This window comes from Neomonachus schauinslandi, chromosome 12 (genome assembly GCF_002201575.2).
Source record: "Neomonachus schauinslandi chromosome 12, ASM220157v2, whole genome shotgun sequence".
Classification (NCBI taxonomy): domain Eukaryota; kingdom Metazoa; phylum Chordata; class Mammalia; order Carnivora; family Phocidae; genus Neomonachus; species Neomonachus schauinslandi.
The window spans coordinates 53,664,558-53,687,813 of record NC_058414.1 but is presented as its reverse complement, the minus strand read 5'-3'; the positions used below and the strand labels follow the sequence as shown (position 1 = coordinate 53,687,813).

General features: G+C 41.6%; 1 protein-coding gene across 1 annotated transcript in view; it reads left to right on the top strand.

The window, feature by feature from the left end:
* Window positions 1-23,256, top strand: part of RAPGEF5 (Rap guanine nucleotide exchange factor 5) — a 225,725-nt gene that overhangs the window by 10,420 nt on the left and 192,049 nt on the right. Inside the window, exons 2-4 of the mRNA XM_044920237.1 lie at window positions 13,968-13,997; window positions 14,092-14,145; window positions 16,236-16,255. Coding sequence (XP_044776172.1) covers window positions 13,968-13,997; window positions 14,092-14,145; window positions 16,236-16,255 — 104 coding nt within the window. The remainder of the gene's footprint in view (window positions 1-13,967; window positions 13,998-14,091; window positions 14,146-16,235; window positions 16,256-23,256) is intronic.

The window sequence follows — 23,256 nt, the reverse complement described above, 5'->3', positions numbered from 1 at the left end:
AAAAAAAAAAAAAAAGCAATCTAGTCATAGTCTAATCTACCTTGAATATCTCATGAATTTTGAGCTTAAAAAAACCCAGCAAATTCAGTTCATTAGTAGTTGGCTGTTCACTCTGCTGTCTTTTATATAATGATTTACATTTACAAAATGCTTTCACATACATTCTTATTTTCCTGTTTTCATAATTTGGAATAAAGCATTCCTTTCTTGTATGGATTCAAAGGCAAGTTACTGAGTTTTTTTATATGCCACAACCTCAGCATCTGTGAAGCAAAGATAGGATGGTGAGACTAAGTAAATTAATATGTGACGGCTGTTAAGACAGAGGTAGTTATGCAGAGAAAACCTAGTGTGGGCTGCCACTGTTGTCATTGCCATCATCATCATCAACATCATTGTCTGAAATAACAGATCTGAGGGAGTCCAAGGTCAATCCCTTTGAAAAGCTGAAAGAGCTCTTACTGGTTGTACTGATAGCAACTGACTAAGAAAACTGAGGCTCAAACATTGCTGTCTTACTGAAGATCATAGTGAGGAAGTTAAAAGAGTGAAGGGCTCTGTAGCTTGGACTCCTGGTTAGTCCAAGGGTCTCTGTAAGGTTATCTGTGGACTCCCTAAAGTCCCTGTCTTTAGCTCTCTAAAGCTAAAAGAAGACCTCTCAAATTTTAGCATTCTTGAGAATCCCTGGAGGGCTTGGGAAAACACAGATTCCAGGGCCCCCACACTTGGAGACTTTGAATCAACGTCTCTAGCATGGGTGGGGCCCAAGAATGTGCATTTATGTCAAGTTCCAGGTGATGCTGCTGGTCCATGGGCCACACTTAGAAGCACTGGTCTAAAGGGCTGCAAGAGTTTGGTGACCTTCATAATCAGAAAATTACTGAGGCCAGGACTCTACCTGGTTTTCTGTTTGCCACTTCCATGATGGAAAACCAAATCAAGATGGAGGACCATGACTGTGAGAATTTTATTCAATTAATAATATTGGAAACTACCCCTTATTGGTTTCTACAGACTGACTGGTAGTTAAAAAGGAAGTGATAAACATTTGAAACATAAAGAGTTTATGGCATCTGTGCTGATTCTCCTGTTTGTCCATCCCATGTATTCTCTACCCTTTTTTGTTCTGCTGGGAACCTTGGAGGCTGCCTCTGGGTGTTCATCACTGGGGACTTTGGTTTGGATTCAGCCAATGGAAGGCCAGGAGAGAGAAGTCAGCAGTATCTGTCCCTTGTGCTCCTTCTCTTCAGTGGTGATGATGGTGACCATCTAGAACTAGCTACCACTGGGCAGTCACTCCTCAATCGCTTGCGTGCTCTCCAGCCTCCAGGGAAACTGTGTCTTTTCCTAGTACCTCCCACTTGTGGCTTTTAAAGCCTTGTTGTTTCTGGCCCCTGTGTGCTGCAACATCTCCTGTGGGGTCTCTGAACCTTGCCTGCACATCTTTGATAGGCTCTTTGCTGAGAGGACCCTTGCCTGATGTAGGGGCCCAAGGAAGAGCAGCGTTGGGAAGAGTGACAGTAGAAGGGATAGTCTTGGGGACATTGGCAGTGATTGAGGCGAGGAATCCAGCCTCTAGCCCCTGAAGTTTAAGTAGAAGATGAGGGGTGAGGAATGCAGGGAAGGGGCCTGGCCTCTAAGGTGATCTGGGCTCACCGGAAGGTCCTGTGAGGTCCCCGGTAGGAAGCTAGAACTTGTGCTAGAATATGACAGAGTGCCCGTCCTGCCTCATTCCTGTGCATGCACTTGGATGGCTGGGGTTCAGAATCAGAGAAGCTTTTACATGAAGAATTTACATCCCTTCTCTATGATTGCCTTAGTTTTGTTTTTTGGTTGTTTGTTCTTTTTCCCCTGCCCCTGCCTTTTTCTCAGACACCCTTAGCATTGCTAGTCTATACATAGGAGCTATAAGACCTTTATGTGGTACTTTGATCTTGGTTAATTTTGTTGCAGTATATTGAACATGTTCTGAAATGCCTGGGAACACTGCATTCACAAAGTAACAAACAGTTGAATAGGATAATTACACCTTCAGTTCCTTTGCCCAGGAGTTCCAGTGGTGGGCGTGTCAATAAGATAAAAACCATTTTTCATGGTTTTGGTGCTCAGCCAAGTCATCTTCTTCAGTAACCTCACCATGAAGCAAGGCAACAACACAAACTCATACCAATTCTGTGTGTTTATCCATTCTTTTATATTGAAATGTTATGCTCAGGGTAAAACTATTTCACACCCTTTATAGATCGTTTTTGGGTAGTACAGGTGGAATGCTACCAACATCTAAATATTGTGTGTTAATCAGTGAAACACTTAAAGACAAAACAGGCTCTCGATTTCAAATTTTTTATTGTTATTGTCTCGATTTGAAATTTTTTAGGAAGAAATAAATTTCTCTATGAGGGAAAATTAACTCTAGAATTTTTGTCCCTTTTTCTGGGTTTTCATATATTTACGTCTTGGAAAACATGGATGTGTGACGGAATTGGGGCTGTGACCTCATATAATTGAGGCAAATCATAATGAATCCCCTCATGTTACCCAGTGTGGCACAGATTGAAGGCATACGAGCCCTTCGTGTTTCCTCCATTTCCCCTCCTTTCTGGTCAGTCATCCACTGAGGCTTGGTGGCTGGGCACAGAGAGGAGCCCTGCTCTGCCAGGAAGGGGATGGAGCCGAAGATGAGGACTGCCCAGAAGTGGTGGTGTGTGAGCACCTGCTAGTGGAAACTGACCAGAGGGAGTAAGAGGGATTCCAGTGCAAATGACCCTGGTGAGGGAGTCCAGATCCTTTTCCGACAGCAGAGAGGAGCTCAGTGTGGAGGAGTGGGCTGGCTGCACCCCAGTGAGGCAGGCTTTCTAGTCTCCAACGCTTGCTTGTTTCCATCTCTAGTCTAGAGCACAAGTCCTTCCAATCCCCCTCACTGGGGAAGGAGCTCTAACTTTTTTTAGTATCTCCTTCTCTGGGTTGGCCCCAAGAAATCTCTGGTGAGCCTTTCTCCTGGGTTTTTAAAGACCATCTCCTTACTCACTTCCCTTGGAATGAGCTATCCATCTTCCTTTGGGTCTGGTTTCCTTTGGCTGTATCATCCCTGTTTTCTTCTCCTCCTCCCCTCCCAACCTTTGTTCCCCTTAAGGCTTTGTGGGTGGGCTGTCTGCCCAGAACGTCTTCTGTGAACTAGCTTGGCCTATTTGCTTTCCTTGCTTCACTGAACAGCCCTCCTATTTCTTCATCCTTTACTGGTTACCTGGCCCCCTCTGAGGGCTGTTTCATATGGAAGAGGATGCCAGATGCTCTTCTTAGGAGTTGGGGTGATTCAGCCCATTTTTGCATGTTAAAGAGAATTATGTTTAGACCCTCGGGGCAAGTCCTCATCCAACCTCCCTTCAATTTTTTTTAGGTGATTGACAGCATTTATATCATTCTCTCCTCCTCCCGCCTTTACTCCCTCTCCCCTTCCCCCAACCTCCCACCCCAAAAGAAGAGGAACTTTTGCAAGGGTAACCACTATCTAACTGGTCTGCATTGCAGGATGGAGAATTTATAATTGTATTGATTGCTGATTAGCATTACATTTTCAAAACTACATCCTTTAAATAGGGACTTCTGTTTTGGTCAAAAGATGTATATACAAGAAGGCACTGCTCTCGGAAGAAGTAGGACTGTGAAATTCAAAATCCATTTCATTTCTTTTTTTTTTTTTTTAAGATTTTATTTATTTATTTGACAAAGAGAGACACAGTGAGAGAGGGAACACAAGCAGGGGGAGAGGGAGAGGGAGAAGCAGGCCTCCCACTGAGCAGGGAGCCGATGCGGGGCTAGATCCCAGGACCCTGGGACCATGACCTGAGCCGAAGGCAGACGCTCAATGACTGAGCCACCCAGGCGCCCCAGTCCATTTCATTTCTTAATGACTGTCATAAACGTAGAAGCTTCTATGTAAGCAATTAGCTTTGGGAGTACAAGGCTAAACAGAAGACCAAGTATAGTGGATTAATGATTTTGTTCATTATTCTCTCACTGCAGGCAGCCTCTTGTAACATAGCACCTGCCCTTCCCATCCCAGACTGCCGCCCAGTGCAGTCATCCCCACTTTGGCATTTCCTGGTATCTTTCCTTCCTTCTAAAAATCTGTGTTATACAGAACTATCTGACTCGTCAGTCAGGATAGTCTAGGTTTTGCTGCAGTAACAAAAATACACAAAAATCTGTCTGGCGTAACACAACAAAGTTTATTTATTGCTTACAAAAAAGACCCTTTTGTGAGTCTGGGCACTCTCCAGGGTAGCTGTCCTCTGTATGGTGGCTCCGCTTCCATCTTAGGACCTTTCTGTGTCATCACCCTCCACAGTGACTACAACCTGTGAAGAAAGAATGGGGAATTTCACATCGGCATTTCAGTGCTTCTGCCTGAGGTGACTTTTGCTCATATCTCATTGGCCAGAGCAAATCCTATTACCTCACTAATTTCAAAGCACTGGGAAAGTATCCTCTTTCTAGGAGCTTTGATGAAGAAGAGAAGAACCAATATTAGTAACATCTACCTTAAGCATCAGAAGCTCAGAATACAGAAATGAATAAAGCCACAATCCCAGTCTTAAGGCCAACAAGGGAGATAAACATGTTAATAGTATTAAATCTAGTTTTACAGAACCTCCCTGAGCCTGGAGATGAGAGGAAAACTTAAGAGTAGAGGTGACATAGGGCTGGGGCTTGTTGTTTGCCAGCTTCAGATCTATATTACCTTGGTAAGGGTGGTATCTGATTTTATTTTTGTGCTGTATAACATCCAAACTAATAATGTGGGATACAGCTCTAGGAAATAGGCTTTCTCTTCTCTAAGACCTCAAAAAAGAAATGAAAGCTGTCAGCAATAGAACAGATCTGCTAGTTCATATGAAATGCAACACAAAGGTATCTTTTAATGAAGACTTAACAAAAACTACTTTTACTGAGCAATTATGCCACTGACAGTTCTTTGATCTTAAAAATTAAACTCGCTATTACAGTATGAAAGGAATAAAGGCAAGCGTAAAATAACAATCAGGGTTAGTTATTAGGCAATGAAGGTTGCATATACAGTACTTTGATTTGCCCACAGATTCTGACATATTTTACATTAGATATAAATGTGAGTGGTGTGGTAACGGTGCAAGGAATTTGTTTTATAAACAAGAGAAGAGTCTCATCCTGAAATCTAATAAAGCCATATTCTTATTCTCCTTCACTGCTTTGGGCCCCACTGGCCTTCCAGCGGGTGCTTCATCACACTTGGGCATGCTCCTACATCAAGGCCTTTGCAGGTCTGAACCCGTTTTTCTTCAGATAACCATTCACTTGCTTTGAGTCCTTGCTCAAAGACCATTCTTTTGATGAAGCCCCTTGGCCACTCTGTTTAGGACTGTAACATCTATCTCCTTCCCATATCCTATTCCTATTCCACCTTCTAACGTAAATAGTTGATAATTTGCTTATTTGTTTTACCTATGATCAGTCTTTCACCACTAGTATGTAAGCTACCCAAGGAAAAGGATTATTGTCTGTTTCACACATAGTTTTATTTTCAACCAGTTAAACCACTGCTTAGAGCATAATAGATTCTCAGTAATACTTATTGAGCACATGGGTGGGGGTTCCATTAGAGTTCCTCTAAACTGTACACAAAGTTGTATATTTACATGTATTTGCTCCTATAAACCATGACCACTTTTTAATTCAGTATTATAATGTGCCAGCTACCATTCCCTAGGGGAGCAAGAGTGAGGATCATTTAAGGAGCTCATAGTCTGGTGGAGAAACTTGTTTGGTTCTGCCTGTATGTAATATTTAATTAAACGTAACAAGTATTGGAGTGACTAATGCATGTAGATATTAAATAGGATTCCTGAATTCTAGAAGCTTACTGTTTTTAAGTGTGACAGGCCAGGACTGAAGATTTGTCTCTTCGTGTCATGAACTTTGATCAAATACCTCTCCCACAATGTTTCTTGGTTTAGTCCAGTGGCTCTCAGATTTTTCCTCTGTCATGAGACACATGAAGTACGGTGGTGGTGCTCACATGCTTGACCATTCCAGGGGTATATTGAATTCTTGATCAACAACTAGTGGATTGATTTTCTCGTAAGAATTCCACCAAGCTATACATGAAGTTCTTCTTCACCTCTGGTTTGCCCACTTAGGAAAGTATACTGGGAAAAAATGTTTTAGAATATCAATCTGCTTTGATTAAAAAAAAATTATTCACAAACCCCAGTACTTGTCTTACGAATAATAAAGTTCTTGTGGCATATAGCACCTAAGCAAAGGGTGTCATGACAGCTCATTTTAGAATAATTGGTTTAGAGGATATATACTATGAGGAGAAAGGAGATTGAGCTTGATTAGTAAGATATAAGGAAACTACTGGGTAGAGGTAGGATTTGAGGACTAACTAGTTGGTAAGAATAATAGGTAAGGAAGACCTAAGAATAGGTCAGGGCAGAAAGGAACATGTCGTGTAATAGGGACATTGAGGGATGGGCCTGGCTGGAACCACGTTCAGGGTTAAAGGGTTGGACTCGTAAACTGAGGAAAGATGATAGGTAACTTTGAGTTTGGCTTTGTATTAACCTTGTTATCAGCAATGGAAAATGTCCATGGAAAACCTGTGTACTGTAGAGGTTACCAGACTTTGTGTTTAATGCCCTAGTAAAAATCTTTTTTTTTTTTAAATAAGAACAGTGAGCATAGCATAACATACAGAGAAATTGAATCACTATGTTGTACCTTGAAACTAATGTAGGGCGCCTGGGTGGCTCAGTTGGTTAAGCGACTGCCTTCGGCTCAGGTCATGATCCTGGAGTCCCGGGATTGAGTCCTGCATCGGGCTCCCTGCTCGGCAAGGAGTCTGCTTCTCCCTCTGACCCTCCTCCCTCTCATGCTCTCTGTCTCTCATTCTCTCTCTCTCAAAAAAAAAAATAAAAAAAAAAAAACTAATGTAACATGGTGTGTCAACTATACTCAAATTAAAAAATTAAAAATAAGTAAAAAGTCACAAAGATTCACCTCTAAAAAATAAAATAAGATAAAAAATAAAAAGTGAGAACTAACTTGTGACTTTGGACTTCATTTTGCCAAGTAAGGGTGCAAAAAATTCAGTAGGTCTTATATTTCATAAGAGAAAGACATTTTAACACAAAAGCAAAAAAAATCGCACAACCCCCTACTAAAGGACTGCTCTTCATGAGTAAATAAATACAGCTTTATAGAAGACTAGCCACATTGTCCTTATTCTTTTTGTGCCTCATGATGACATTTGGAAACTACTTCATGAGATACATATGTGGGTTTGGGGGACAGAATAAAGTTGAGACTATATGTAGACATGATCTAACAGATGTCAGGTGGCAGTCACCATCAGTTGACAAAAACATTAGAAAGATCAGTGTAGGTGGGTGGTGTGCAGAATGGAGAAAGGAGAGGTTGAAGGCAGGGGAATCAGGGGGCTATAGTCCAGTGACAGAGGCCAGGGTCTGACATGGTGGAGGCCTTGGGGATGAGAAGTCAGAGTTTGGAGAGGACAGGATGCTGGGATTTAGTGATGTCCATTCTGTTTTTCAGCTAAAAATCAGCAAGAATTCAAAATAAATTTCTGATTTTGAGAGGAATATAACTCTGTCCAAACTATGACCCAAGATTATCTGTATTCTGTCTTAGATTCCCAAGACTGTTATTTCAGAAATGATGAGGGGGAGAGAGAGCGCGAGTGCGTGCAAGCTGGTGTGCTTGAATGAAAAATTGTCTCTGTGCGTGTAAGTCACCTTATGTGAAGGAAGAAGAAAGGGGATGCTTTTTAAAGGACTAAGGGTGGTATTTATCTTTAGTACATTTTTTGAAGTTTCAATTTTTTCGTTCCGGTAAGGAGAACTAAATTATGGCAGTCTGCTCCCATTCTGATGGTCCTGTCAGAGTTGGGGCTGCCTTGTGGCCTCCAAGCAGGTGGAAGGGAAGCCTCCCCACCCCCTTCCGTCCTTCCCTCCCTATACCTTGTCCTTAGGCTGCATCTGCTCAGTGCCAGGGCTCCACCTTCAAAGCCAGATAAGCTTCGTACCAGCTGCCTTCACAGCCAACCTTGGGTTAAGTAGGGGAAGGTAAGGTAGAAGATGATAGCCTATGTGGGAAGAGAGGCAACTGACTGGATATAGAGGGGAGTGTTTATTTCCTTTAACCACTCCTGACTTTTTCCAGTTCTTAAGTTTCTGTGTGAAGTCCAGGGAACTGTGGCCAGAAGATACTCAGAGCTGCTTTTCACAGTAGGCTCAGGTAGAAAATTGTGAAGTTCTGTAGCTGTTCACATGAAATCCACCTCCTCCTGCTTGAAGGTGATGGTAACAAACACCACTGTTTCTTCCTTTCATAAATTTCACCATGGCTGTTGTTTCCCACCCTGTAAGATGAGGATTTGGCTCATTTACATGACAAATATGCCTCCCCCTTCCCTGTTCCTCAGGTAATTGACTTGTTATTGGGCCAGAGTACAGTGGAGGCTTTTGTGTTCACATAAGCTTGTCTCTATAATTGGATTTGGGACTGAGTCAGTCAAGGGTCTTGATTGCAAACAAGAGAAACCAAATCTGAAATTACTAGAAGGATGTTGGAGTGCAGGTCAGCCTGCAGAATTATTAGAAGACTGGAGGGGTAGGTTTCAAAAGGGGCAGGAACCCAGGACATTTACAGAGAAGAAGCCACTGAACTTAGGGATGAAAAGCACTGAAACCAACCAGCCTGGGTTTCTCTGCCACTCACCAACTGAATGGCCGCAGGCAAGTTACCTAATCATTCTGTGTCCCCCCAAGGACAGTTATGGGGAATAAATGCGTTAAGGTTTGCAAAAGGTGCTTAAAACAGTGACTGATAAATAATAAGTATATATTAATGCCTGATAAGTATTTCTAATTGAATTGGTGTGTATACATGTATATATATTGGCATTTAGCTGCTAAACATAATGCTAGGTTGCTCTCTAGGCTGCAGACTTCCCTTCCATGCCTACAACCTGTTCTTTGCTCAAACTAGCTTTTCCCTTATCACAAATTGCCAACCTTTGTTCAAGGGCTTTGTTTCAGTTGTGGTTCCCTCAGAAACGTCAATTCTGGAACGTTATTCACAGCAGAAGACATAAAGATCATAGTCTGTACAGTTGGGACTTTAGTTTTACTTTACTATCCTTAGGGTTAGTATAGTAAATTTTTTCTGCCACTTTGTCTTTTTTTTTTGATACCATGTTTTCATAATCATTATTAATATCTGCTTTAGTCTTTCCTCCTGTTATTTTGTTAAAGAAGAAACAGCCAAAATGGAAACTCTTGTAGAAGATAAACCATCCTACCTCCATGAAGGTTTTTATAGCCCCCCTGTAAAAATGTAGCATTAATATTTAAGCATATTAATATTTAATAATTAACACTGCTATTGATATTATTAATATTAATAATTTTTAAAAGAACAGAAGATTTCTGCAATACATGTTGTTTTTCCTATTCAGTTTGGTTCAAAGAAAGTTACACTATACATTCTTTTGTTGAAATAGCCTTTACTTTAAGTAAGAAGTTAAGGGTTGGTTATTCTGGCAAACCAGAGTAGAGTCTATGTAGAGAAGCTTTACTTAAAAAAAAAATCAACGACTTAATATATCTCATGTGTTGAATATGCTGTTGTGGGTCCCAAGGTTAGTAGATTAGTCTCTTTTTCTCTCTTCACATAAACACGCACATAATATCTAGGTGTATAGTCTTTGGTTCAACCTGATTTTGAATATGTAAAAATGTAAGTACTTAAATATTTATGTGAATAGTTTGAAGATTCTGGTAGCTAAAATAAAGTGGAAGTTTTCATTGGCAATTGTAGAATCATAATGAAATGTTAACATTTCATATGAATATATATAAAATAACAGGCTCAGAGTGTATCTCATTTGGTGGGCAGTAGAAGGGAGTGAATACAAGTGTTTTGTTTCAATTATTTACATATATACATATGTTTGTGTGACCTAGGTCATCACATAAAATGTACTCCTTACTGTGGGTGGCAGTCAAAAAAGTTTGAAAGGCATTGGTTTAAAAAAAAAAGTCACAGCTTCTTCAGTTGAGTCTACTCACCTTGTAGTGGGTTGGTTGCTCCCTCAGGCATAGAAGGGTGTGAGAAAGCCAGAGAGAAGGTGGTTCAAGATTTAATGCATCACCTGATGGTTAATAGGACTGTGATTGTGTTGAAGTGTTTGTTGTCCAGCTTGAGATACATTCAGTGAGAATTCTGTGAAAGGAATTGCCTGCCGTGAGTCATAGCATTAATTTGTGGTTGAAAAGCTTTCAAAATAAGTTTCCCCATGTATGTCAAATATAGTCAGGAATAAGAAATGGGGATCACCTTTTGAAAACCTTTTGTTAGCATTGAAATGTGGGTGAGAGTAGAGAGAGAAAGTGCTTTGCTAGGAACGAGCAAAGTTCTGTACCCCACAGGTGGAACAGTCCTCATTTTTACCTTCATGTTTAAGGCTTTATTTAAATGATGACCTTTGTGCTGTATTTAAATATAGTCATAAGAAGAAAACATGGGCACACAATTGTGTTAATTAACTCCTGGAGCTTCATTTGCTTGTGATTACATTTCCAGCCGTTGCCATGTAAAACATCATTGAAATTAAGACAGATCTGGCAAGGCCAAATCTCCACATGGCGTGGATACGGAGGCAAAGTGAGAGTGGCCTGGAAGAGAACCTTCAACCTGGATAGTATGGCTTTTGTTACGTGCTTATGTACTTCGTGTTGCAGATTTAGTTTTAAGTAAATTTGGAATTTCAAAGTCTATCAAATATGGCTTAAAATTTTTAAATATTTAATTGTGGCAAAATACACATAAAATTTACCATCTTATCTTTTCTCTAGTATTTGATAGTGTTAAGCACATTCACATTGTTGTGCAACCAATCTCCAGAATCATATATGGGTTTAATGCCAGAGGGAAGAAAAGCTTTATTATAAGTATGCTTTTAACAATATTTCAGTATTCTAAACAAGTGTCTTTTAATTCATGGCTTTTGAGATTTGTAATAGAAGGAAAACCATGGTTCTTTGCTCACTGCTGAATGTACTCCTTTCTTGAAAGTTCTTGGTCAATTCAGTAGCTCTTCTAACTATTTTTTAAACAAGTCTTGGTCTTTTATTCCAAGGGACACAAATAATATCCAACTCAAAATGGTGTAGAAATACCAAGCTGCTTCTGCAAGACTCATACCCTGAAGAGGGGCACAGCTCTTAGAACAAATGAAAAGGTTTCAATCTTGTGTTCTTTTGAAAAGATTTCAGTATAATTAAGTTTTATATTCTATCAATGAGAGGTGTGTGTGTGTTTAAGATTTGTTTATTTTAGAGAGAGAAGGAACCTGGGGGAAGGGCAGAGGCAGAGAGAGAGAAAGTCTTCAATGGATTCTGAACAGAACCCGATGTGGGGCTCCATCCCATGACCAGTAAGATCATGATCTGAGCCAAAACCAAGAGTCGGACACTTAACCTTTTGAGCCACCCAAGCGCCCCATCAATGAGTTTTAAAATAGCTTTCAACCAGGCTTAGGAACTGATTTGAAAAGGACTATCTTAGTGATTTAATCTTACCTTCAGTGAAAGATCTATGTGAAAAATTACCTAAAGACTCTTTAAATCCAATTTTCCTGCCATAGGTCAAGAACTTCGTCTCTATCTGCACCCTGATTTACGAGTACTGACACTCGTATGTGACTGGAGAAGGGTCACTCAGGACTCGGGGGGGAGTGTGATGAACCATGAAGGCCGCTAGGCTGGAACGAAAACTTAAATTCTTGCTTATGGCTCTGATGGAGTCAGTGTCCTATACATGGAGGATCATGATTAATTAAAAAAATCAATGTGCAGTTTCGTATCTGAGAGCAGTGAATGCAGTACCTGTTCTCTGGGACAGAGAGAGAGTTTAGATTTTATTAGAAAGTACATTGACCATGTGGCTTCATATCATGTATTAAACGTATTCATCTGAGTGTCTCACATTCTTCCCTTGGGAGCTGATATCTAACCAGGCTGTGTACAGACAAATTCAAACATGGGCAACCCAGAAATTATTGATATTTGACTTTGGGGTATTTACTTCCTGAATTTTTTTCTTTAGATGTTGTTAGTTCTGAGTATTCAGAGGTTAATGGCAAGAGAAAGTGATCCTAGAAACTTGAGCAAATGTCCACAAAACAGATACTCTGAACACTGACGTTATTAATTAGAGTAGGAACTTTGGGCAGAGGAAATTGATACCCTTTGCCCACCAAGGCACTTAGAAACGGAAGGCCTGCCCCATCTTGTCTTGCTGTGCTGTTTGAGATGATCCCACTGTAGTCTCTCACTGTCTTCTGTCACAGAGGGCTCCTTCTGCTTAACCTCCATGCGCCTCCCCCATGCTCCTCTCTTTTTAGGGCAGGCAGAGATGGGGATCCATAAGCAGAAAGGGGAAATGGGTAAAAACATCCTTCCAGCAGAATCTTTAACTCCATCCTATCTTTTTGGCTCTTTACCACAGTTTATCTCACTCTCCTCAAACCCATGAATATACTTTGGTTAGAGCTAACTTAAGTTTGGATTTCTTTCTGACTGTAGTTATGTTCTTAATCATTTATTTATGAAGAGTCACCATCTTCATCTGTGTAACCTGGCCTTCCCTTTATAGAGTTGGAGGTGGAGGATAATGGTATAAGTGGAGATTTTATCTTTTACAGCAGCTTTTTTTCCTGGTTATAAAAGTAATATATTTAATATAGAAAAATGGGAAGTTTGGAAAGATAGAAACAAAATTCTACCATGACTATTACTAATAGTAATCTATTACATTACTATTGGAAATATGTTGGCATATTCCTTTGTATTTGTTTTTTTTTAAAGATTTTATTTTTCAGTAATCTCTACACCCAACGTGGGGCTTGAACTCACAACCCTGAGATCAAGAGTCGCACACTCCATCGACTGAGCCAGCCAGGTGCCCCTCTATTTGGTTTTTAAGTGTATTTGACCTTTACTGTTTATTCAGTTTTACTTTTTTTTTTTCACTTTTCACCAAAATACTTCTGTGTATTACAAGTTTGTTAAACTATTTGTATGGCTGCATAATATTTCATCCTGTACCTGGAGTAGGAAGGGAAGGAAAGAATGTGGGCGGAGGAAGACTAGGAGCATGGGCAGTAGAGGGGGGCATGGTGTTTCTAGATAAGCAAGGACTGTAAAACACTTTTGAGTGGTAAAAGCACCCTGACAAAAGGTCTCCCCTCTATAATTCATACATGTAGTGTTGGTTAATTCCTCAGTCACCTACTTTTGGAATGTAGGGCACATTACTAGCTTTTGATCTTTCATCTAGAAACAGATTATGAGTGTTAACATACTTTGAAAGGGGCCTCTTAAAAAATTAGGGTTGTGATTGAGTCTAGCTGAGCTAAATGAAGTTAGCGAAGATAATACATTTGTTACCCAATTTCATACAGATAGAAAGCAGAAAGAGTACAGTTGTAGGTCTTTAAGATGAAGTTTGATTAAAAATTGAGGGAGTTCTGAAAATGGAACCCCTTATGAAGGTACCTCTTACAGTAATTATGCTGAAAGAGGAGGGGTGAACACAAAAACCTTGAAGTTGCTTTTGGATCTTTTTTTTAATTTTTATTTTTTTAATTTTTTAAAAGAAGTTATTTATTTATTTGTCAGAGAGCAAGAGAGAGCACAAGTGGTGGGGGGAGAGGGAGAGGGAGAAGCAGACTCCCCGCTGAGCAGGGAGCCCGATGCAGGGGCTCCATCCCAGGACCCTGGGATCATGACCTGAGCCGAAGGCAGATGCTTAACAGACTGAGCCACCCAGGCGCCCCGCTTTTGGATTTTTTATAGCAGAATACAAGTAAATTGGAATCTGATGTGACTTTTTCCTCTTAGATGGTGAAAACAGTAAAGAGAAGAGGCAAGGTATGTCCAGAAAGTTTGCGGGAATCACAGGCTGGGTTAAGGGGGGGATTTGGTAGCTCTGGTGTTTGGCCTCTTTCCCTTCTTGTTCATCTAGATTGTATAGCGTCGTGCCAAGGCTGGTCTCTGCTTGACCTCCTCAACCATGAAGGTAGGAGGCAACATCTGTTGAACTTCATTAATATCTGTACTTAAAAGTCATTGTTATATAAGCCAGAGGAGTAAGTGCCGTGCTTTGTCGAATGGAGGTGCTTATTCTTTGGAGCAGGCTTTTTAATTTACTGCTTTCCATTTGCACCTATAACGTGCTTTGAGATGGTAACAGATGTTTATAGAAATAAATTTTTTAAATTCCTTGGCCAGATATGTTTGAGAAACGTGGGATTACTGCAGGAGTTTTTTAACATCTCCAATATCCTTAAGTGCATTTTTTTCATCTTTAAGGAGGGAGAATAGAATAAGCAACATCTTCAAAACTCGTTTTGCCCATATAATCCTTTTTTAGGAGGACCTCTGTTGATACCTTCAGGGGCTTTTTATGATTCAGAAACATGTGTAGCAGAAGCAGGATTTTGTATCTAGGTAGTATAGGTGAAACCTCTTTGATCTTTACTGTGATATGATTCACCTGGGGATCTTGTAAAGCCTTGTCTGACTGCATCGGTGTGGTGTGGAGCCTGAGGATCTCTATTTCCCAGAAGTGCTCAGGTCTGCGCCACAGACCACACTTGGTGGAAGAGTGTAGATACCTGTTGATTGGTAGCATCTGAGATTAGCTGAGATGAGACCTGAGGAAGATAATACTTGCCAGGTGGCTGTCATTAGTATTCCAGAAGGTTCTCCTGGGAGGCCCGTCATGAGCCAGGAGAACTAACGGGTCGTTGCTGATGTCTGCAGTGGTGGAAGGGGGACTTCTAGGGGGAGCCCCGAGAACTCAAGATCACCTTGAGTTCCAGAACATCTACACACTGCCCCGGTGACCTGCGGGGTAAGGTCTGTCTTTCTTGTCCTGGCTGAAGGATCACTGGTTATGTTGGCCAGGACTGGAGTGGGCCTTTGTGCCAGAGTAGAAAGTTGGGGGAGGAGGGAAACAGTTTGAAGAAGGACTCTCTACGATGACTTACTAGAGAAAGGAAAAGATGTGTAGACAGGTTAGAAGAAATAATTTGGTAGGGAGATTCAGCGGAGGTAGAAGGACATGTCAGTCAGGGTCCAGGGATGGGCAGGTGTGTGCTTACAGTCAGGACAATAAACCCAGTGGCAGCAGAGTGTGGCACAAACCTGCCCAGGCTCGGTCTGCTTTAGAGAAGGGGCCCTGTCGTGAACGCTGCGCTTCGTGGAATCGGATTTTAACAGATTAAGAGAAGTGATAGGGCGCTTGGGTGGCTCAGTCGGTTAAGCGACTGCCTTCGGCTCAGGTCATGATCCTGGAGTCCCGGGATGGAGTCCCACATCGGGCTCCCTGCTCGGCAGGGAGTCTGCTGCTCCCTCTGACCCTCCCCCCTCTCATGCTGTTTCTCTCTCTCTCTCTCTCTCAAATAAATAAATAAAAAATTAAAAAAAAAAGAGAAGTGATAGTTAGGGTATCATAGCTGGAAACACTAAAAGGAAAGATGCTCAAGATGGGAGTGGAATTTCGATTCTGTAGTATTATTGGTAGAAGGTGTTGGAGAAGTAGAAGCAAGTGAAAGAAGCTGGCGTGGCTCTACAGTGAGCCTTCAGTCGACCTCAGATTTTAAAAAAGTCAAGGACATGAGCGGAAGGAGGACGTGTGACCCAAGATAAAGTTTCACAAGCCTGTAAGACTCAAGTGCTTGCTGAGTGCTTGTGCAATAAGTGAAGGCCAAATAAGCTCACATTCTCTGGGCATTCAGAGCCTGAAGAGAAGGAGGGCACAGGCCTGCTCCTGGTGGCAAATGGTAAGCTGTTGACCGATGAGATGACACTGTTCTACGACCATCAAGAGAATGATTCTTCAAACTGGAATTACACACGATAAGCAGCAGTTGTTCCCAGCTGCTTTCAATGACTTCGGGGAGCTAGAAAAATGATCTTGCCTGATACCAAAGGTCTGCACAGGGGGTCACAGTGCTGCTGTTAGGATTATTTGTGAAATTGCAAAGGATCTGTGTCCTAACCCTAGCGTTGCAAGTGTCCTGAACTTTGTAAGCTGCATATGTGAAATTGTAGACTGCTAGGTAAATATTCTCTCCAATTCTAAAATCTGTTATTAACTCAAAGATTTGGGAATGCTAAAGAAGGTAAGTCGTTAATGACCAGAAAGGTATGACTTTCGAATGAATGACAGGATTTCCACTTGGCAGTGTCCAGATGAAATTCTTGTTTGTATAAGAATGGACTATACCTATGGGGCGCCTGGGTGGCTCAGTCATTGAGCGTCTGCCTTCAGCTCGGGTCATGATCCCGGGGTCCTGGGATCGAGTCCCACATCGGGCTCCCTACTCGGCGGGAGGCCTGCTTCTCCCTCTCCCATTCCCCCTGCTTGTGTTCCTGCTCTTGCTATCTCTCTCTCTGTCAAATAAATAAATAATATCTTAAAAAAAAAAAAGAATTGACTATACCTAGAGAGTTTGTGTGTGTGTGTGTGTGTGTGTGTGTGTGTTTAGAGAGAGAGCGCATGAGGTAGTGTGGGGGGAGAGGGACGGCAGAGAGGGAGAGAGAAAATCTTAAGCAGACTCCACACCTGGCTCGGCTCGGGCTCAGGCATGGCGCTGGGCTCCATCTCATGACCCTGAGATCATGGTCTGAGCTGAACTCAGGAGTAGGGTGCTTAACCGACTGAGCCACCCAGGTGCCCTGACTGTACCTAGAGTCTTAAACAGAAGTAGCGGCAGGTGATTATCATTGACAGAACCCATAGAAACTCTGCATCCATTTGGGAGCAGATCTGGTCTCAAGAGCCTTGTAAAAGCTCACTGATTATGAGTTTGCTCTTGCAGACTCCCAAGTATGGGATATGGGACCTAACCCTCTTGAGTCATGTGTGATGTGAAACCCCTGGGAATGTTGCCAGTGGGAGAATTTTCTTCCCCACAAATCCTATTTTCTTTTCCAACCAGGGAGATCCTTGGGTGAGAGGCAGAGAATTCTGTCAGTGCTCTACTCGTGTTGCTTTGTCATAGGCACTCTGTCCTGACCTAAGGATGTGGATGAAAAACATACCGTCCTGTCCCATGAGAAGCTTACAGTGTAGTAGGAGAGACCCACATTCATGGACATGGTAATAATAGTTTGCTGAGTGCTCAACAACACTAGTTAACACTCACTATACAGCAGGCACTGTTCTAAACTCTTCATATATTTGGGGCCCCTGCTTAGCTCAGTCAGTTGAGCATCTGCCTTCGGCTCAGGTTATGACCCCAGGGTCCTGGGATCAAGCCCCACGTCGGGCTCCTTGCTCGGTGGGGAATCTGCTTCTCCCTCTCTCTCTGCTGCTCCCCCTGCTTGTGCGCACTCTCTGTCAAATAAATAAATACATTTTTTATTTTTAAACTCTATACATATTTTAAGCCAGTGGTTCTCCAGGTGTAGTGTATCAGCATTAACATCCTCTAGGAGCTTATTAGAAATGCAGATTCATAGGCACCCCAGACTTCCTGAACCCAAAACTTCTGGGGATGGGACCTAGCAATCTCGTTTCATAAGCCCTCCAGATGCATAAAGTTTGAGAACCACTGTTTTAAGTCATTTAAGCCTTACAACAACCTTATGAGTAGATTTTATTTCTCCCATTTAAAGACGTGAAAGAGAGGCAGAAAGAAGTTTAAATAACTTGTTCAAGGACACATAATACAGATGGGCTTTGAATCTAAGCCATATAAATTCAGAGCTCTGCTCATAACCACCACACAAGGCTTGGGTCCCAGAAGAAGGTGGTGCAGGGCATGGAGGAAGGAGCTGTAAATTCCCGAAGGGGGGAGGGTTTAAGGAAGGTATTATCAGAGCTGGATTTGTTTTTCCTTGACAAGCATTCAGTGAGGATTAACTGTGCAATGAATCATATTAGATATTATGGATATTTATATATATGAGTAAAATACAGACCTTACCTTTAAGATTCTTATAATGAATTAGGGGGAATCCAAATGTTAATAAGTATCTGGAATCTAAAATACTTCGAAAGTACATAAGAAGCTCTAAGAGGGGAGTATTGAGCATATGAATACATTTTAACATAAACTCAATGAAAATTTAAATGTATGAGGAGGAAGTCATTCCAAGCAGAGAGACTACTACTGTGTGCAAGATTCAGATATTTGAAACAGGATATTCTTGCATTTACTAGTACTTTTGTATATTTGACCCTTGGCATTAGTTTTGTGAAGTCTAAACTTGTCTACATTATGGTAAAGGTTAGAAGTTCCTAATTTAGAAGGAGGAGTTTGTGAAACTAATTGCTCCTTTTTTGTTTGTTTTAATCTTGGGAGCCAAAAATTGTCTTGACCTGTTTCTTGCTTTTATGTGACATGTAAGTGAAGATGGAAATGTGCCTTAAACATTTTTGGAGCAAATAATCTTCCAATGGCAGTGGGAGATAATGTGGCTCAGGAGGGAAAGAAATTCTCATCAATAACTAATTGAGCACGGGAATGTACTGCTAGGGATTTTATAGAGTACCTCCTGTTCTGTAAAATTTGATAATCTAGGGGCACCTGGGTGGCTCAGTCGCTTAAGCAACTGCCTTCGGCTTGGGTCGTGATCTCAGGGTCCTGGGATCGAGCCCCGCATGGGGCTCCCTGCTCCGCGGGAAGCCTGCTTCTCACTCTCCCACTCCCCTGCTTGTGTTCCCTCTCTCTCTGTCAAATAAATAAATAAAATCTTAAAAAAAAAATTTGATAATCTAGATCAGGGTTGGTAAGCTTTTTTTGTGAAGTGTTGTATAGTAAATATTTTTGGCAAGAAAATAGCCAGAGACCATATGCAAACAAATGGAAGCATCTGTGTTCCAATAAAACTTTATGAAAAACAGGTGGCAGCTGGGTTTGATCTGTGCGCTGTAGTTTGTAGACTCCTGATCCAGATTCCCACCTGACTCAGAGTGTAGATGAAGGCTGTGGAGTAGGCCAGGTGACCTCAGGATGTCTTTTCTGGTGCTGTATTTCTGAGGTTGTTCATATGTTTTATATGAGTAATTGAGAAAGAAAATCTAGATCTAGTTTTCTAAAACTTCCTTCTGCTGGAAGACAACATTATCACCTTTATAGCTTTCAAAAATTTTTATATACAAATTAAGAAGAAACATTGAAGAGACTAATTTATTCCCAGAGCCAAGGAAGGAAAGAAAGGTGGCTGCTCCAGGGTGTATTTCTTTGGCACATTTCTGACTTGCCAGTAACATAGAAGGAAAGTGAACGTTTTTTTCCTCTTGAAGACCCCACACAAAGTGACTTCATGGAAGTGTTTCTCACTACAAAGAAACAATTAGTATTCAAATGTATCTTTAAGTTTTAAAGTGAGCACATAAATAATTCAGTGTATAGAAATAAACTATGTATATACTCTTGCTGCATACTCGACCATTTAAAACAGAATTGAGAAATAAGAGAAAGGAAGGGTAGTGGTCTCTCTCTCTCTCCCCCTTCTCCCACCCCCATCAAATAAATAAATAAAATCTTTAAAAAAAAAAAGTGGGGGTGGGGTGTGCCTGGGTGGCTCAGTCGGTTAAGCGTCTGCCTTCAGCTCAGGTCATGATCTCAGGGTCCTGGGATCGGGTCCCGCATCGGACTCCCTGCTCAGCGGGGAGCCTGCTTCTCCCTCTCCCTCTGCTGTTCCCCTTGCTTGTTCTCTCTCTGTCAAATAAATAAATAAAATCTTAAAAAACAAAAAAAAGGAAGGGCGGTGGTGGTATGGCAGAGGTGGCAATGGGTTTCGTGGATTTTGAGGTGGTAATAGCACGTTTGCCACTTGGCCTGAAAGTCTGGAACATCAGGTACTGTGACAAGGGGAAAAGTCACCACTGGGTGGTCATCCCCTGCTACACACCATAGAAGGGCCTTGATTTACAGAAGGGACCAGTAAATACTGGGGGGTTACAAGGCTGGCTGAGGAGAGCCGGCAGGAGGCATTATATCCTAGTGGCAGAGAAAGACAAGTGTTAGAGTGTTTGGGGAACAGATTAGTCATGGGCGGCTTGGGCCTGGAGGGGGCTTCATGCAGCATTTGCGTGGATCTCAGGAAGAGCAGGGTGTGGAAACATAGAGAAATGCAGGGAGCAGAGGTGATGGCCAGGGCTTGGGCACAGAGGTGAGAATGTGTACCGTTCGCATAGTAAAAATTGGACAGTCTGCCTGACTAGAGCAGAGCATACCTCGGACAGAAGTGTGGCAGGGTATCATTGAGGGTATCATCCGCTGGGCGCGTTGTGAGCACTCAGTGAGGCCAAACTGTATTTTTTAAATAGATATTTTATTTAAAAAACAAACAAGGTGATATGTAAGAAGATGTTTTAGGGAGATAAATCTGATTTGTTCTAGAGGTCAGAGTGTGCAGGGCGGCAAGTAGGGTCATTCTGTTTTGCAGCCCGAGATAATGTCATGGTAAGGGCCACGCAGCATTTAGCAAAAAAATAGATGGTTTATTTTGAAATAATATTTGAATTTTTTTTGAAATTTTATTTGTGGGGAGGAAAGAGGCCATTACTTTATTTTTTTTTAACTTTTCCTTTTGAAATAAATTCAGACTCACAAGTTTCACAAATAGTACAGAGTCCTCTTAAAACCTTCATCCAGCTTCCCCAAATGTTAACATTTTATGTAACCACAGTACACTTGACAAAAACAGCATTCATAGTCAATTAACTCAAATATAGACCTCATTCGGAGTTTGCCTATTGTCCCACCAAGGTCCTTAACCTAGTTCAGAATCACACATGGCCATTCATTGCGTTTACTTTTGTCCTCTCCAACCTGGGGAGAGCCCCTCGGTATTTCTTGGGCCTTCAGAGCCTTGACAATTTTTGCAGAGTTAAAGGCTTACTTACATTGAAGAATGCCCCTCGATTTGGAGTTGTCTGTTTTCTCATTGAATTCAGGTACACAGTTTTACAAAAATGCCATAAAAGTGCCTTCCTCATTGTATCCTTTCAGCGGGCAAATGATGTCAACGTGTCTCATGATTGGCGATAGCTTTTATCACTTAATTAGGGTGAGATCTGCTATACTCCACTGAAAAGTGACTCTTTTCTCCTCCGTACTTACTATCTTGTGAGAAACCGCTTTGACACTGAGCAGATAGTCTGTATATCACCCTTGTGTCCACTAATTTCAGTATCTGCTGATTTCTTTCTTTCTTTTTTGTCTGCAATATTTAGTACTGTGGTATTTGCCTAACGGTGATCTTGTTTTCCTCCTCTTGAATTTAGTAATTGGAATTCTGATAAGATCTGTAGGGAAGATCTTGTTTTCCTCCTCCTGAATTTAGTAATTGGAATTCTGATAAGATCCCCACTTCCTCCAGCCTGCTTGGCCCAACATTTATTAATTGAATCATTTATATCAGTATGGACTCATGGATATTTATTCCATGGGTTGTAGTGCAGTTCTTTGATTATTTTGCTGCTCAGAGTGTCTCGGTGGGAATATCTTCATGTTGGTGGCTGTGGAAAGGGTTCATCTTGGAGTCCAGGTGTGACTGGGTGGGTTGATATTAATACAAGTAGGGAATCCAGTGACCAGTGGAGGTAAGTAAGCTTGCTAATTTAACTATTCTAAAATCTTTAGTGACTTGATTCCTAAATTTTAAAGTCTTTTCTGTGATTGCATTAACCAGAAAAGCCCACCGTGTTAGGCAGAACTATTGTCTTGCTTGTAAACGCAGCAAGAAGAAAGATTTTCTCAAGAACTGAGTAAAAAGCAAGTTGATGACATGTTGGGGTTTGTTTCTGTTGTACCTGTTGTGTATATTTCCCCAGAACCTGCTGGTTCTTGCTGATTTATTTTGGTAGGCCGGCAAGATTTTGAAATATTTATAAGTATTCCTAGAACCCACTTCAGTTTTCTACTTTAGCTTTTAAGTGAGGCAAACATGTTTATACTAGAAGAGCGTCCTTTACTAATGGGAAGTAAAAACTAAGTTTAATGCTGTGAATGCCATTAAAAGAGTATGACTTTTCAGAAAGTATGTAGCTTCTTCCTTTTCTGCAGACACGAAGGTACCTTGGCTTAGGGCTGTGTCTGGGTTGGGGTAAAAATAAAACACATAACACAAACAGGGACAAGGTGGGATTTCCAGAAACACTGGCCCTTTGTTTTACACAAGGCAGACTTAGAAGCTCAGCCACAGATCCCAGTGCTTTCGGTCAAAGGACATGTATCTGTACTAGGTTCTGAACTCAGCGGGGCCTGTGAAGGAGGCAGTTTGAAGAGTTCTCCAGGTCTCATAGCTGAAGTGGATGATGAGAGGTTCAAGCTGCCGATTCCAACCACTGATTTGTACAGTGGTTACCCATTAGAACCACCTGGGGCACTTGGCAGAAACCGCCCAGGTCCCACTCCTAGAGGTTCTAATTCTGTGGTCTGGGGGTGGGACGTGAGCTCCTGTTGGGTTTTTCTCTTCAGTTTCTCAGATGGCTCATAATTTATATCCAGGGGCTGAGAATCACTGGATCTAGTGCTGTTTGTGACTTCTTAATGCAGTGAGATGCACTCAATTTGTCGTGTTACTCTTAAATCATCACAATGTATAAATGACAACTGTGGAGTAGTAACTACAGATGGGCTTGGGCTGCAAACTTGGGTAAATTTCTTAACCTCTTGAAGTCTAGTTCTGTCATCTGGGGAATAGAATTAATAATAGTACCTACCTGGGGCGCCTGGGTGGCTCAGTCATTAGGCGTCTGCCTTCGGCTTGGGTCATGATCCCAGAGTCCTGGGATCGAGCCCCGCATCGGGCTCCAGCCCCGCATCAGGCTCCCTGCTCTGCGGGAGGCCTGCTTCTCCCCCTCACACTCCCCCTGCTTGTGTTCCCTCTCTCGCTGTGTCTCTCTCTGTCAAATAAATAAAATCTTAAAAAAAAAAATAATAGTACCTACCTTGAAGTTTTTCACAGATTAAGTGGTATGTTGCATGTAAAATACTTAGCACAATCTGTGGCATGTAGAAACCCAATTATTAATTAATAGCATGCAGTGTATTACAGCAGAGTGGTGGCTTTGGAATCAGTCACTTTTCGTTTCAGTCCTGGCTCTGTAACTTTCCAGCTCAGGGACTTTAAGTAAATTTCTTTCTTTCTTTCTTTCTTTCTT